Source organism: Watersipora subatra, chromosome 9 (assembly GCF_963576615.1).
Source record: "Watersipora subatra chromosome 9, tzWatSuba1.1, whole genome shotgun sequence".
Lineage (NCBI taxonomy): Eukaryota > Metazoa > Bryozoa > Gymnolaemata > Cheilostomatida > Watersiporidae > Watersipora > Watersipora subatra.
The window spans coordinates 63,206,721-63,224,755 of NC_088716.1; the positions used below are offsets into that span (position 1 = coordinate 63,206,721).

At 34.1% G+C, this 18,035-nt stretch overlaps 1 protein-coding gene across 1 annotated transcript in view; it reads right to left on the minus strand.

Moving 5' to 3' along the window:
- LOC137405342 (E3 ubiquitin-protein ligase SHPRH-like) overlaps positions 1-18,035 on the minus strand; it is a 60,682-nt gene that overhangs the window by 6,698 nt on the left and 35,949 nt on the right. Inside the window, exons 20-25 of the mRNA XM_068091571.1 lie at positions 16,885-17,130; positions 14,341-14,560; positions 12,077-12,241; positions 11,808-11,888; positions 9,492-9,761; positions 6,688-6,887 (exon numbers count right to left, since the gene is read on the minus strand). Coding sequence (XP_067947672.1) covers positions 6,688-6,887; positions 9,492-9,761; positions 11,808-11,888; positions 12,077-12,241; positions 14,341-14,560; positions 16,885-17,130 — 1,182 coding nt within the window. The remainder of the gene's footprint in view (positions 1-6,687; positions 6,888-9,491; positions 9,762-11,807; positions 11,889-12,076; positions 12,242-14,340; positions 14,561-16,884; positions 17,131-18,035) is intronic.

The window sequence follows — 18,035 nt, forward strand, 5'->3', positions numbered from 1 at the left end:
TAGGACTGTACTAGTCCATGTTAATATACAAGTGAGCAGTGATTATAAATATATATATAATAATAAAATGAGAGTGAGTAATGTGAGTATATATAATAATACATTTTATTATTATATATAATTATAATCACTGCTCACTTGTATATTAACATGGACTAGCACAGTCCTAGCTTTGTTTATTGTATCTTCAGTAGCTTTTATCTTACTCACATTTTATTATTATATATACATTTATAATCATTGCTCACTTGTACACCAACATAGACTAGTACAATCCTAGTTTTTGTTTATTGTATCTTCAGTAGCTTTTATCTTACTCACATTTTATTATTATATATATTTATAATCACTGCTCCCTTGTATATCATCATGGACTAGTACAATCCTAGCTTTGATTGTATCTTCAGTAGCTTTTATCTTACTCACATTTTATTATTATATATACATTTATAATCATTGCTCACTTGTATATCAGCATGGCCTAGCACAATCCTAGTTTTGCTTATTGTATCTTTAGTAGATTTTATCTTACTCACATTTTATTATTATATATACATTTATAATCACTGCTCACTTGTATATTAACATGGCCTAGCACAATCCTAACTTTGTTTATTGTATCTTCAGTAGCTTTTATCTTACTCACATTTTATTATATATACATTTAAAATCATTGCTCACTTGTACATCAACAGGGTCTAGCACAATCCTAGCTTTGTTTTATTGTATCTTCAGTATCTTTTATCTTACTCACGTTTTATTATTATATATTCATTTATATTCGCTGCTCACTTGTATATTAACATAGACTAGCACAATCCTAGCTCTGTTTATTGTATCTTCAGTAACTTTTATCTTACTCACATTTTATTATTATATATACATTTATAATCACTGCTCACTTGTATATGAACACGGACTAGCACAATCCTAGCTTTGTTTATTCTATCTTGAGTAGCTTTTATCTTACTCACATTTTATTATTATATATACATTTATAATCACTGCTCACTTGTACATTAACATGGACTAGCACAACCCTAGCTTTTATCTTACTCACATTTTATTATTATATATACATTTATAATCATTGCTCACTTGTATATCAACATGGCCTAGCACAATCCTAGTTTTGCTTATTGTATCTTTAGTAGTTTTTATCTTACTCACATTTTAATATTATATATACATTTATAATCACTGCTCACTTGTATATCAACATGGACTAGCACAATCCTAGCTTTGTTTATTGTATCTTCAGTAGCTTTTATCAATTATTCTAAAGTGCTGTAAAAGATCATCAGGAGTGTTAATAAAGTACTGAGAATAAGTATGTGTACAATTATTATAAAGTGCTGTAAGAGAACATCAGGAGTATTAATAAAGTACAGAGAATAAGTATATGTACAATTATTATAAAGTGCTGTAAGAGATCATCAAGAGTGTTAATAAAGTACAGAGAATAAGTATATGTACAATTATTATAAAGTGCTGTCAGAGATCATCAGGATTGTTAATAAAGTACAGAGAATAAGTATATGTACAATTATTATAAAGTGTAGTAAGAGATCATCAGGAGTGTTATTAAAGTACAGATAATAAGTATATGTACAATTATTATAAAGTTCTGTAAGAGTTCATCAAGAGTGTTAATAAAGTACAGAGAATAAGTATATGTACAATTATTATAAAGTGCTGTAAGAGATCATCAAGAGTGTTAATAAAGTACTGAGAATAAGTATATGTACAATTATTATAAAGTGCTGTAAGAGATCATCAGGTGTGGTAAAAAAGTACAGATAATAAGTATGTGTACAATTATTATAAAGTGTAGTAAAAGACCATCAAGAGTGTTAATAAAATACAGAGAATAAGTATATGTACAATTATTATAAAGTGCTGTAAGAGATCATCAAGAGTGTTAATAAAGTACTGAGAATAAGTATATGTACAATTATTATAAAGCGCTGTAAGAGATCATCAGGTGTGGTAAAAAAGTACAGATAATAAGTATGTGTACAATTATTATAAAGTGTAGTAAAAGACCATCAAGAGTGTTAATAAAATACAGAGAATAAGTATGTGTACAATTATTATAAAGTGTAGTAAGAGATCATCAAGAGTGTTAATAAAGTACAGAGAATAAGTATGTGTACAATTATTATAAAGTGTTGTAAGAGAACATCAGGAGTATTAATAAAGTACAGAGAATAAGTATATGTACAATTATTATAAAGTGCTGTAAGAGATCATCAAGAGTGTTAATAAAGTACAGAGAATAAGTATATGTACAATTATTATAAAGTGCTGTCAGAGATCATCAGGATTGTTAATAAAGTACAGAGAATAAGTATATGTACAATTATTATAAAGTGCTGTAAGAGATCATCAAGAGTGTTAATAAAGTACAGAGAATAAGTATATGTACAATTATTATAAAGTGCTGTCAGAGATCATCAGGATTGTTAATAAAGTACAGAGAATAAGTATATGTACAATTATTATAAAGTGTAGTAAGAGATCATCAGGAGTGTTATTAAAGTACAGATAATAAGTATATGTACAATTATTATAAAGTTCTGTAAGAGTTCATCAAGAGTGTTAATAAAGTACAGAGAATAAGTATATGTACAATTATTATAAAGTGTAGTAAGAGATCATCAGGAGTGTTATTAAAGTACAGATAATAAGTATATGTACAATTATTATAAAGTTCTGTAAGAGTTCATCAAGAGTGTTAATAAAGTACAGAGAATAAGTATATGTACAATTATTATAAAGTTCTGTAAGAGTTCATCAAGAGTGTTAATAAAGTACAGAGAATAAGTATGTGTACAATTATTATAAAGTGCTGTCAGAGATCATCAGGAGTGTTAATAAAGTACAGAGAATAAGTATATGTACAATTATTATAAAGTTCTGTAAGAGTTCATCAAGAGTGTTAATAAAGTACAGATATTAAGTATATGTACAATTATTATAAAGTGCTGTAAGAGATCATCAAGAGTGTTAATAAAGTACAGAGAATAAGTATATGTACAATTATTATAAAGTGTTGTAAGAGATCATCAGGTGTGTTAACAAAGTACAGATAATAAGTATATGTACAATTATTATAAAGTGCTGTAAGAGTTCATCAAGAGTGTTAATAAAGTACAGATATTAAGTATATGTACAATTATTATAAAGTGCTGTAAGAGATCATCAAGAGTGTTAATAAAGTACTGAGAATAAGTATATGTACAATTATTATAAAGTGCTGTAAGAGATCATCAGGAGTGTTAATAAAGTACTGAGAATAAGTATATGTACAATTATTATAAAGTGTAGTAAGAGATCATCAAGAGTGTTAATAAAGTACAGAGAATAAGTATATGTACAATTATTATAAAGTGTATTAAGAGATCATCAGGAGTGTTAATAAAGTACTGAGAATAAGTATGTGTACAATTATTATAAAGTGCTGTAAGAGATCATCAAGAGTGTTAATAAAGTACAGAGAATAAGTATATGTACAATTATTATAAAGTACTGTAAGAGATCATTAGGAGTGTTAATAAAGTACTGAGAATAAGTATGTGTACAATTATTATAAAGTGCTGTAAGAGATCATCAAGAGTGTTAATAAAGTACTGAGAATAAGTATATGTACAATTATTATAAAGTGCTGTAAGAGATCATCAAGAGTGTTAATAAAGTACTGAGAATAAGTATATGTACAATTATTATAAAGTGCTGTAAGAGATCATCAGGTGTGGTAAAAAAGTACAGAGAATAAGTATGTGTACAATTATTATAAAGTGTAGTAAAAGTCCATCAAGAGTGTTAATAAAATACAGAGAATAAGTATGTGTACAATTATTATAAAGTGTAGTAAAAGATCATCAAGAGTGTTAATGAAGTACAGAGAATAAGTATGTGTACAATTATTCTAAAGTGGTGTAAGAGATCATCAGGTGTGGTAAAAAAGTACAGAGAATAAGTATGTGTACAATTATTATAAAGTGTAGTAAAAGACCATCAAGAGTGTTAATAAAATACAGAGAATAAGTATGTGTACAATTATTATAAAGTGCTGTAAAAGATCATCAAGAGTGTTAATAAAGTACTGAGAATAAGTATGTGTACAATTATTATAAAGTGCTGTAAGAGATCATCAAGAGTGTTAATAAAGTACTGAGAATAAGTATGTGTACAATTATTATAAAGTGCTGTAAGAGATCATCAAGAGTGTTAATAAAGTACAGAGAATAAGTATATGTACAATTATTATAAAGTACTGTAAGAGATCATTAGGAGTGTTAATAAAGTACTGAGAATAAGTATGTGTACAATTATTATAAAGTGCTGTAAGAGATCATCAAGAGTGTTAATAAAGTACTGAGAATAAGTATATGTACAATTATTATAAAGTGCTGTAAGAGATCATCAAGAGTGTTAATAAAGTACTGAGAATAAGTATATGTACAATTATTATAAAGTGCTGTAAGAGATCATCAGGTGTGGTAAAAAAGTACAGAGAATAAGTATGTGTACAATTATTATAAAGTGTAGTAAAAGTCCATCAAGAGTGTTAATAAAATACAGAGAATAAGTATGTGTACAATTATTATAAAGTGTAGTAAGAGATCATCAAGAGTGTTAATAAAGTACAGAGAATAAGTATGTGTACAATTATTCTAAAGTGCTGTAAAAGATCATCAGGAGTGTTAATAAAGTACTGAGAATAAGTATGTGTACAATTATTATAAAGTGCTGTAAGAGATCATCAGGAGTATTAATAAAGTACAGAGAATAAGTATATGTACAATTATTATAAAGTGCTGTAAAAGATCATCAAGAGTGTTAATAAAGTACAGAGAATAAGTATATGTACAATTATTATAAAGTGCTGTCAGAGATCATCAGGAGTGTTAATAAAGTACAGAGAATAAGTATATGTACAATTATTATAAAGTGTAGTAAGAGATCATCAGGAGTGTTATTAAAGTACAGATAATAAGTATATGTACATCTAATCTGATTGTATGTCTTACTTTTACTATATCTCACTAAAAATAATGTATGTTTTGATTGTAGACAGTTCATTCTCATTCGACAATGAAAGAAGAAGAAGAAAATTGGGATTGAATGAAATTCAATAGTCTTTTTTATATTATGTTTTAGCATTTTTATATACAAAACTTTTATTCAATAACATATCCATTGATAGTAAGTTTAAATCCCTATGATATATCATCAAATAAACTATATAAAATTTAATCATAATATCATTTCCTTAACTCATTACTGTCTTGATATACAGAGTTTATAATCTTTGTTTAATTTCTCTCTGAATTCCTTCAGATTGCATGCTCCGTCAATTCTGAAAAGTTTTAATCCTGATGAAGACTTAGAGTTCATGTAAATCTCACTTCGATCCAATATCATGAGAGCTGGTGTCAACCATTGAAATGATGAGGGAATGTTATACTTTTGAGGTTCGATGATCGAACATAATACCACACGCTCTCCCTTACGTTCAACGAAGAATTGCAACGCAATCTCACAATTGTCATTTTCTTCAGACTTATTTGCTTGTATTACTTCTAACGAAGCTGGAATATCCAAAACTTTTAGATCAATCCATTTCCATGGTTCTTGCATTTCCTCGGTTTTAAAAACTGTTGCAATAGGTGACGTAATTTTCTCATCTCCTTCCATATAATTTTCCTTGGATTCGAATAACCGCTTTACTACCGAACTTTTTCTTGATGATCTTCGTAATGACGTAGTTCTGTTCAATCTAGACTTGGTTGGTCTTCTATACTCTCTTTGTTTCATATTCAATTGGGAAGTTCTTTCAGAAATAATGTCAATATTCATACTATTGGAAGTTGACTCCTCAGAAGCTCCAGTAACAATCAACACTAACTAATAATACTTCATCAATTTATACATTATCTTTAAAAAAGTAGTGGAACCATAACAGCGATGGATAATTTCAGAATTTATGAAGTTTACAATCAAAATGAATATTCGTTCGCAGACACATCATTCTCATTCGGGATCGGAAAAAAGAAAATACATACAAGCTCCGACGATCTCGAAATCCATCCGCCACCGTCCGTCAACCCGTCGCCACCGAGCTCTCCGCCAATCCCCGAAACGGCACGGAAGAGCGACCTCTACCGGACGCCAACGAAATCCGATAATCCCAAATACAACCGCGAATCGTCTCGCGGCCCGACTCACCACTCGGCCACCGACACCACCACCGCGACGTCACCAACCAACTCACACCATTACTCACTCGCACCACGAATCACACAGATCGCCATGACTCACACCATGACTCAACACCGCCTAGCTCCGCCCCCCAACTGTCAATCAAACAGATCCTGATGTGATGTCACTTCCTGCTCCCTAAGCTCCGCCTAGTGTGTGTAGATCTGCTCTCACTATACTACTGCTTTATAACAAGTTTATAAGACTTTCTTTCCCAAAGTCTGAACGTATGAGAATTCTCATACTCAAGAAACCTAGAAATGTATGTGAAGTCTGCAACAGACTACTGTGATGATAGATGATTAAGGATGACTTTAGAGAAGAAGGACTCTCAAACCCACTCTTGAGTGCACATGCGGCCCACACATCATAAGCAATGTTACCAGAAGTTCTCAACTTTCAGAGCCTCAAACTTCTTACTCGTTTAATTTCTCTTCATAACCTCTGCCATACTTCCCCCCGAGATACTGGTAAGTGATATCATTCTCCGTCAATGCTCTAGCCACGACTTCGAGTAGAGAGGTCCAGGTAGAAAACACGAGAGCCTTTGCATTAGGTTCTTCCCTCGCAATAACCTTCAGACACTTGATTACCTCTGTAACTTTAGATGAGTAGTTGCCCTAGAGTGAGACAAAATTCCATGAGGAAGACAACTCCTGGACACTACAGTACATTGCAGCCAAGTAATGAATCATGGTACCAACATTGGCTAGACTAGGGTACACAATATAACATCAGCGAGTGCAAACAAATGGTAGACTGTAACTTTCACTGATATTGGACACAAGGGAGTAAGTGGCATTACAACTGCTCAGTTTAGTGTTATAACTGATCATAAGCTTCCGAGGTTCTGAACTAGGTCTAGCGTTACAACTGCACAATCAGCTTTTATAGTGTAAGATAAAGAAAATCTTATGTACACTGTAAGTTGAATCTCATGTACAGTGTAAGTTGAATCTCATATACAGTGTAAGTTGAATCTCATGTACAGTGTAAGTTGAATCTCATGTACAGTGTAAGTTGAATCTCATGTACAGTGTAAGTTGAATCTCACATGCAGTGTAAGTTAAATCTCACGTACAGGGTAGGTTGAATCTCATGTACAGTGTAAGTTGAATCTCATTTACAGTGTAAGTTGAATCTCGTGTACAGTGTAAGTTGAATCTCATGTATAGTGTAAGTTGAATCAAGTCTTAGTGTTGCGCCCAAGCACCAGCTTTTATACAGTACAATGAAGCAAGTTAAATGTTACTATTGTACACCAGCTTTCAGAGTAACATGAAGTAATTCTAGCGTAACAACTGTACACCAACTTCATAGAGTATGTTGAAGTAAGTCTAGCGTTGAATCCGCGCGGCAGCTTGTATAGAGTAAAATAAAGTCAACCTTGTATTATAACTGTACAGCTTGTATAGAGTGAAATAAAGTCAACATTGTATTATAACTGTACAGCTTGTATAGAGTAAAGTCAACCTTGTACTATAACTGTACAGCTTGTATAGAGTAAAGTCAACCTTGTATTATAACTGTACGGTTTGTATAGAGTAAAGTCAACCTTGTATTATAACTGTACAGCTTGTTTAGAGTAAAGTCAACCTTGTATTATAATTGTACAGCTTGTATAGAGTAAAGTCAACTTTGTATTATAACTTTACAGCTTGTATAGAGTAAAGTCAACCTTGTATTATAACTGTACAGCGTGTATAGAGTAAAGTCAACCTTGTATTATAACTGTACAGCTTGCATAGAATAAAGTCAACCTTGTATTATAACTGTACAGCTTGTATAGAGTAAAGTCAACCTTGTATTATAACTGTACAGCTTGTATAGAGTAAAGTCAACCTTGTATTATAACTGTACAGCGTGTATAGAGTAAAGTCAACCTTGTATTATAACTGTACAGCTTGTATAGAGTAAAGTCAACCTTGTATTATAACTGTACAGCTTGTTTAGAGTAAAGTAAACCTTGTATTATAACTGTACCGCTTGTTTAGAGTAAAGTCAACCTTGTATTATAACTGTACCGCTTGTTTAGAGTAAAGTCAACCTTGTATTATAACTGTACAGCATGTATAGAGTAAAGTCAACTTTGTATTATAACTGTACAGCTTGTATAGAGTAAAGTCAACCTTGTACTATAACTGTACAGCTTGTTTAGAGTAAAGTCAACCTAGTATTATAACTGTACAGCATGTATAGAGTAAAGTCAACCTTGTATTATAACTGTACAGCTTGTATAGAGTAAAGTCAACCTTGTATTATAACTGTACAGCTTGTATAGAGTAAAGTCAACTTTGTATTATAACTGTACATTAGTATTTACTGTTCAAGGTGAGGTAATAACACCGTAACTCAACTCCAGCAAAATGGTGAAGGATAAGCGATAAACGAAGTGAAAAGTTATACAAAACTGTGGCATGATATCTTAAGGCTGTTCCAAGATCTAGCGAGTATATACGGTAAACACGTAGATTGAGAGGTTTGAAGTAGGCCTTGGAGGGCAGCAACTGTTATTTCAGATTCCATTGTTGGTGCATGAATCAGACTCGGTGAACCTCTTATTAAGTCTATACAGAAACTGTTAGTTGACCAACTAAGTATTCTCAGCCAGAGAAGGAAGAATTATATTTGAATTAAATGAGAAAAAGAGGTTGAATGAAAGTCATATAGACATCGCAGAAGCCGCTAAAGAACAATTCACAAATTCTAAGAACAAGAGTTTTTTTCGCAAATTCTTATCAAAACAAACAGGTATTGTTTATGTCAAACTCAGCTTTCTCTAAGTGTCAGACAAAACAATTTGTTTGACACTTAGAGGCAAAGTCAGCCTCCCACATATGAAAGTGGAAACCCTTAGCAAAGGCTCTGAGAGATAAAAGGTTGTTTTTGTTGTCACAGACACCCGTAACAGGATGCAAAACCAGGCTGTAATAACGTATATGTTATATACATGAACAAAGAGTCACAGCTTTAATCAGGTGCGTGATAGGATTAGCTGTGCACTAGTGTGAATGTTTTCATTTCAAACAGCATGGAAACAACAGCCATAGACTTTTCTAATGATAACACCATCAGCCAGCCTCATCTCTATAACAGTAATTATTCAGCCTTGCTCTAAACATAAAGCAGTGGAGTACAAACAAGTGCATTAGAATACTTAAAATAGGGGATAAACTACTCGAACGCTGCCAAAGATATCTTAAAGGCTGCTATATACTCCCTACCTCTACATGAATAGCCTCATCACTCGAATTGGTGACTTTGCCAGAGCTGACATAGGAGATGTGATGCTGTCGGGTCTCTCGCCGACACACGGCGCACCGCATGGCTTGTCTTGCACCTAATGCGAGTCCGATGGTTGTCCGGTGGCTGGTGAGCACCTGCGTGCAGTCTATGCAGAAGCAATGGCAACAGGAGAGGACAACCCAGGTATGACCGAGTGTTGACTTGCATATAGGGCACTGCTCTGTATTGCCAAGCCTTTCATCGATTGGCTACAAGAATAAGCGACTAGCCAATCAGGTAAGGTCTATACTCTATGAATTACCAGAAAAATTGGCATTATCTGTCTACAAACACAAAAAAGGACACACATGGAAATACATGTAGTATTTATCATTTCTTCTGCTTGGAGAGTTTGCTACTAATATTGCTTTTGGGTATATACATGTACATGCCAGCATATGCATGATCTGTCATTTAATGGCTCATGACCTGTCATATAATGTCTCATGACCTGTCATGAAATGTCTAATGACCTGTCATATAATGTTTAATGACCTGCCATATAATGTCTAATGACTTGTCATATCATGTCTAATGACCTGTCATACATGTACAATGTCTAATGACCTGTCATATAATGCCTAATGACCTGTCATATAATGTCAAATGCCATGTCATATAATATCTAATTACCTGTCATATAATGTCTAATGACCTGGCATATAATGTCTAAGGACCTGTCATATAATGTCTAACAATTTGTCATATTATGTCCAATGACCTGTCATATAATGTCTAATTGCCTGTCATATAATATGTAATTACCTGTCATATAATGTCTAATGACCTGGCATATAATGTCTAATTACCTGTCATATAATGTCTAATGACCTGGCATATAATGTCTAATGACCTGTCATATAATGTCTAATAATTTGTAATATTATGTCTAATGCCCTGTCATATTATGTCCAATGACCTGTCATATGTCTAATTACCTGTCATATAATATCTAATTACCTATCATATAATGTCTAATGACCTGTCATATAATGTCTAATTACCTGTCATATAATGGATAACAATTTGTCATATTATGTCTAAAATCCTGTCATATGTCTCAGGACTTATAAATGGAGAGCAAGAATAAGCTCAAGGCAAAACGCACCTAAAGATTGTCAGTTATTTCAGCTAGTTATGCTTTTGCCTCTGAGTTTAATGACATTCAGCAAATTTAAAAAAGAATTGACAAATTGACTTTGGTTAGCTGATGATTAGCTGATGGTTAAGATTAAAATATTTATAAATGAACTGCTGCAGGGAAGTGATTTCCCTCAACACTCACAGGCACCTACGGTGCTTATGTAGCATAATGTTATAACAATAGAACATTAATTTTGCAAAAAAGCATAAAACTCCAAACCAAATCTGTCAACACATACTTATTACCAGAAAACAAAAGAAAAAACACCAACCTAGTACTCTTCGGAGAGAAATGTTCTAGAAATGACCTACACGCTCGAGTTATAATAACACATGCTATTTGCATGCCGGAGTCAAAGGAGCAATTGTATCAAAAACTGCTACACACGTGGCAGTTTGTAACATCTTAGTGAGATTAAATGCTGTCCCTTTAGCTAAAAGACCGACAATCGAAATAAAGTTAATCTCTGCTGATCAGAACTTTTGAAAATGGAAAATAAAATTAAGCGGAACAGTCTGCGCACTTACTCGCATTGAACTAAGTTTTAAAGCAAAATAAAAGATGTAACCTGCTCCTATTTATATTTAAAGACTGACAACTGCATATCCGGACTAGCACTGACAATTTAATTGTCTGACAATTTAATTGTCAGACAATTTTGATCTTCTTCTGACCTTCATATTCATGGTACTAACGGGATCAAAGAGAATATCAAGAAATGCATTTTTGTCTTCTTTCACCACGAGTGTAGATGTACATGTATTTGACTCAAACAAATTAGTTATCTTCTCGTAAGAGCTGATAACTCCCAGTTAAAAGAAATTTGTCTAATTTGAAATGCATTGCCAGCGAGGAGACTGTCAACTTCAGATTCTTATAAAACACTCAGCTGTCTTGCAAAATGACTGATTTCAAGTTAGAGTACAGCATAACACTACACTTAAGATCATCTCTTCTCCATTCATAGAATTATGGAGTGATGCATTATAGAATGACAATAATATAATCATAATAATAATAATGATGATGATACAGTAATACTGAGCAGAATTAGCTAAACTAGCGAGAGTTCAGCAAACTGAGCCAAATGAAGACAGCTGTAAAAACTCACCAGAGAGCTTATATGTTTTAGATAATTATGCTGCCTCTCCGCGGCAGCAAAGTCAGCCTGACCAGCTGCCATGTCATTGAGCTGAAAGAACAAAAATAGTTTACAATGAAAATGTTAACTTGATGTAGCACACATCAAGACATTACTCTGCAAGAAACTTGGCAGCTAACTACAGAAAATACTCACCAGATAGCGAAAGCAAAGGTCTACCTACTGTTACAGCTATATGCATGCTGTTACCTCCTGCAAAGTTGTCATAGTTCCTTTACCTGTTTCTGATAGTGCTCTTCAACCTCGTACTCCTCAAGAACTTCAACACTCTTGCTTTCAACCGTCTCCCAAGGATATCTAAGGCGGAATCGAGTCTTGGCCATTTCCATCTCATCCATGGCAGCAAATCTATTTCTCATGTGACTCCAAAAGGCTCGCAGCGACTATAACACAAGTGATGAGGTGGGGTAAATATGTGTAGGTGAGCTATAACACAAGTGATGTAGAAAGGTAAGTAAATGTAGGCGAGCTATAACAAAAGTAATGTTGAAAGATAAGTACAGGTAGGTAAACTACAACACAAGTGATGTGGAAAAGTAAGTACATGTAGGTGAGCTATAACGCAAGTGATGTGGAAAGGTAAGTACAAGTAGGCAAGCTATAACACAAGTAATGTGCCGAGGTAAGTACATGTAGGTGAACTATAACACATGTGATGCGGTAAGGTAAGTACATGTAAGTGAGCAATAACACAAGTGATGTGGTAAGGTAAGTACATGTAGGTGAGCTATAACACAAGTGATGTGGTGAGGTAAGTACATGTAAGTGAGCAATAACACAAGTGATGTGGTAAGGTAAGTACATGTAAGTGAGCAATAACACAAGTGATGTGGTAAGGTAAGTACATGTAGGTGAGCTATAACACAAGTGATGTGGTAAGGTAAGTACATGTAGGTGAGCTATAACACAAGTGATGTGGTGAGGTAAGTACATGTAGGTAAAGGCAGATAACACTAAAAGCAGCCAGAGTAATAAAAAGGAAGATAAATCCACACGTAACAAACACACATAAAAGTCTATCTGAATATCTAAAGGTAGCAATACATTAATAAAGAAGCAAATACACCATTGAATTAATACTTAAAATCTTTAATAAACTGGCGTCAGAATTGGCTGTGGGAATGACCTTGAACACAGAGATGAAGGGAGGCACCTTGGAGACGAATATGATGCTTTAGCAGCGGCCAGCTTGAGCAAAATAATAGGTGAGGTATATACCAGTAAGGGCACGATAAGAATTTAATAAACAGCCAAAGAAACTGGAGAAACCAGAGGGCAAGTTTATGCATCTTGTCAAAGTGGTTAGGGAACAGACAACTTTAATCAAGAGTTGTAACCTCATGAAACGATTTATAATCGCCTCACACGATTTACATAAGCAGAAATATGGGTCAAGGACAAATGTGAGGTATTATTATGGTAGTTCTGCAGCCGGCTACCTACTTGAATGAATAGCTAACATAGGGCTTTTGAAGAACAGTTTCAGATTACCTAAAACTAGCCGTAATAAATTTTTTTAATAAAATTATATACAAATTGTCAATCCACCTAATTCTACCAATACATATTGTATGGGCTTTCAATATTATTAAATCCCAAGTTATAATAACTCCAAAGTCAGTAAAGATTATTACCGTTTCAATTTTTATTTTGTTTATATAAAACTTGTGTAAATACCATAAATGACAGAACATGTGAAATCTAAGTTTTAACAGATCTAATAATCTACAGTGTGCAGACCTTCCTACAATGTGCAGACCTTCCTACAATGTGCAGACCTTCCTAAAAATGTGCAGACCTTCCTAAAAATGTGCAGACCTTCCTACAATGTGCAGACCTTCCTACAGTGTGCAGACCTTCCTACAGTGTGCAGACCTTCCTACAGTGTACAGAACTTCCTACAGTGTGCAGACCATCCTACAATGTGCAGACCTTCCTACAGTGTGCAGACCTTCCTACAATGTGCAGACCTTCCTACAACGTGCAGACCTTCCTACAATGTGCAGACCTTCCTACAGTGTGCAGACCTTCCTACAGTGAGCAGACCTTCCTACAATGTGCAGACCTTCCTACAATGTGCAGACCTTCCTACAATGTGCAGACCTTCCTACAGTGTGCAGACCTTCCTACAATGTGCAGACCTTCCTACAACGTGCAGACCTTCCTACAATGTGCAGACCTTCCTACAATGTGCAGACCTTCCTACAGTGAGCAGACCTTCCTACAATGTGCAGACCTTCCTACAATGTGCAGACCTTCCTACAATGTGCAGACCTTCCTACAGTGTGCAGACCTTCCTACAATGTGCAGACCAAGAAAGGCAAGTATATAAATGCTTTTCGCATGAAATCCAGCCCAAACAAGTTTTCATTGTAGGCAGTTTGTCAAAATTTTTGCCTACTACTTACATCAATAGAACGGCTCATAGGTATCCGGTCTACCAACGATAAGCATTGGATAGCCAATTTTCTAGACTGATTACCTTAAATTGTCGCTTCATGGAGTCTAAAAGTGCCATGTGGTCGGCAGCTTGCTTCAAGTAATCTTGCAAACCGGCTATACAGGCATCAGTGAGTTCATAGGTCAGTATACTTCGATTAGCCAATGCTTGCTTCATATAGGATATTAATGCCTTAAATGCTAGCTCCATGACAGAGTCCGTCCAATTACCTGTTCTCTGTTCCTCCCCTTCAGTCAGGTATCTGCAGCATAAAAATTTTCGACTCAAGATCAGTAAAATCTCAACTGACAATTATGATCGCCTCTACTAACAATTACCTGTACATAGAAACTGTTGCAAGACAGCGTGAAATATGAGTAAATATTCTCAACACCTAAAGTAATTTCAATATATAACATCTCAAGTTTCTCGAAACACCGCAGTTTGTAAATCAGTATAATTTTAAAGCAATTCTCGTGCATTAAGTTTAGTCTCATTAGTCCTGCTAGTGTCCCATTGTTCACCAGTAGTAATATATGCACTACTAGTAGTAATATAAGCACTACTAGTAATAATATATGCACTACTAGTAGTAATATGTGACCCCGCAGTCAGAATGTACAATTGTGCGGTAATTGGATTGTTCACAATAGAGCGCAACACGTGCTATATGCTATTATATGACTCACAGTCGCTATTTTAGTAAACAGTGGTTTATAGTGCATTCAACCCTGCTCTTTCACGTGGTCTTGTTTATTTTTGTGTCTGACCAATCATAAAGCCAGAATTGCCATTTAAATCTACCCATATCGTTGGTTGCTATGGAATTTGTCATAACCCAAGATCTTAAGTATAGACTCTAACTGCGGGTGGGCGCGTGTATGTGGCTATTTTTGTTTCAACGCCTCAGGCTAAAACAAAATAAACCGTGGCACAAATTACGGCTAGTTGACGCTAATAATTTAGATGTAATTCTAAGTATTTCTACTTAGAATCTAAGTCTGCTGCCTCAGATTATAGTGAAAGCGATGATGAGGATTGTGATAATAGGGAAACCTCAGAAATACAGCTGCTTACGATGTGGCTGCTAACGATAAGGAGAGTAACAGCGATCATCCTAATTAATTAAATTACAGAGAATAACGATCAGCCTATCACTGCTGATAACTTTCCCATTATAGCTGTTGACATCAAACTAATAAGTGGATGCAAATGTAAGGAATTCTGCACTAGTTTTATGTCATCTGAACAAATAAGCCGCGTTAGAACTGTGTATCAAGGATTACCGAAGGACACATTTGATATGGTTGTGTTGGGACAAACTGCCACTAATATAACAAGCAAACCCGTTGAATGGGCTACAATAAATCTCTGCTGTGTACTCTGTGTTACAATGTGTGAGTGTTAAACTACATAAAAATAGCTCTAGAGTGAATGGTCACTTGATGAGTTGGGCTGATATTTCCGCATCTTGATGCCCTCTGTGGTCACCTTTCGTTGACCTTACCATGACCTTCTGTATAGATGGACAATTTTGAATACACTTCCAACATTTTGATAAGTCGTTGGATTGTCATTATATGCAGTCATAGCAATATAGCTTGATGAGAAGTGCCCAGTTTGAAGCATACCTTTTTAATGTAAATCTCCAGGAAGGTGAGCTTTTAGCCACATATATTGCTGACCTTACCCTGACCTTTGGAAGGTCAACCGTCAATCAAACTTATATAAAAATGTGACCATCATCTTTTTCAGGGTTTTAATGTGTAGAATGCCAGGTTTCATCAATATAGGTTGAGATTAAGTGGTCTGTTGCTATGGCATTTTGATTTGTAAACAAATACCATGATTTACGATTCATGAATCGGCAACCTTATCCTGCCTAAACTCAAAACAACAGTTTTAGTTCACCGTGAGACTTTCTCTACTAAATCTTGCATAACCTGGGCATATATAATCCGATTTAAAGAATTTAAATTGCATTAAATTCCTCAGATATTGCTGATTTTGAATCTGTAAATAACTCAAAAATGTTGTTTTAGCACGATTGTACATTCTGACCGCCTGGGTCACATATATGCACTACTAGTAATAATATATGCACTACTAGTAATAATATATGCACTACTAGTAGTAATATATGCACTGCTAGTAGTGCATATAATACTACTACTAGTGCATATATTACTACTAGTAATAATATATGCACTACTAGTAGTAATACATGCACAACTAGTAGTAATATATGCACTACTGGTGGTGATAGATGCACTACTAGCAGTGATATTTGCACTATTCGTAGTAATGTATGCACTACTAGTAATATAATATATGCACTACTAGTAGTAATATATGCACTAGTAATAATATATGCACTACTAGTGGTAATATATGCACTACTAGCAGTGATATTTGCACTATTCATAGTAATGTATGCACTACTAGTAATAAGATATGCACTACTAGGGGTAATATATGCACTACTAGTAGTTACTGTGACTGCATGCCAAAACCAATGAGAAAACAAATAATTAAATACACTCAACTCCTCACTGCAAACAAATGCGGAAAACTAATTCAACTCACGTCTGTCTGTAGTCATACAGTGTGAATTCATGCCTCTTTAAGACATCCTCTGCCTGACAAAGAGGACACTTCTCCGCTCGCTGGTTGTCTGGTCGGAGGCAGCAGCTTACCACAGCGGAGACAGCATCTACTTCAGTGTGCAGCCCAGAAAGACGAAGTACCACATCTCGTGTCTCCGTGTAGCTATTGGCTAATTTTACCCAATCATTATAGAGCTTGTACATGAGCCCATCTATGTTTCGAATACTAAAAAGATGAAACAATGTATATACTAAGAAACTAAATCTGATCTATTCTAGGCGTCTGATGATGTCACGATACTCTATTGTAATGCATATATTCTAAAGTAAACTGATGATATTACGATACTGTATTGTAATATATATAGTTTATAGTAGTCTGATGATGTCTTGATGCGCTATTGTAATATATATAGTTTATAGTAGTCTGATGATGTCTTGATGCTCTATTGTAATACATATATTTTATAGTGGTCTGATGATGTCATGATACTCTATTGTAATATATATAGTTTATAGTAGTCTGATGATGTCATGATACTCTATTGTAATGTATATATTCTATAGTAGTCTGATGATGTTATGATACTCTATTGTAATATATATAGTTTATAGTAGTCTGATGATGTCTTGATGCTCTATTGTAATATATATATATATATATTCTATAGTAGTCTGATGATGTCATGATACTCCATTGTAATATATATATTTTATAGTAGTCTGATGATGTCTTGATGCTCTATTGTAATGTATATATTCTAAAGTAGTCTGATGATGTTATGATACTCTATTGTAATGTATATATTCTATAGTAGTCTGATGATGTCATGATACTCTATTGTAATGTATATATTCTATAATAGTCTGATGATGTCACGATACTCTATTGTAATCCCACGACCGAACAAGAGTGAAGCGATTGATTGGGAGATTTATGATAAATGCACATGTGCACACAACTCCCGAAAAATTATCCGTTAACGGCCGTCAACAAACCCTTGCAACGAAATCCTATCAACATATTTAACTATTTTTCAGTAAAGTCGTTTAAGTATAATAATAATACAAAACGTATATAAACCTATTTAAATATGTTACCAAGCCTTTGAAAGGTTACCGCAAATTCTT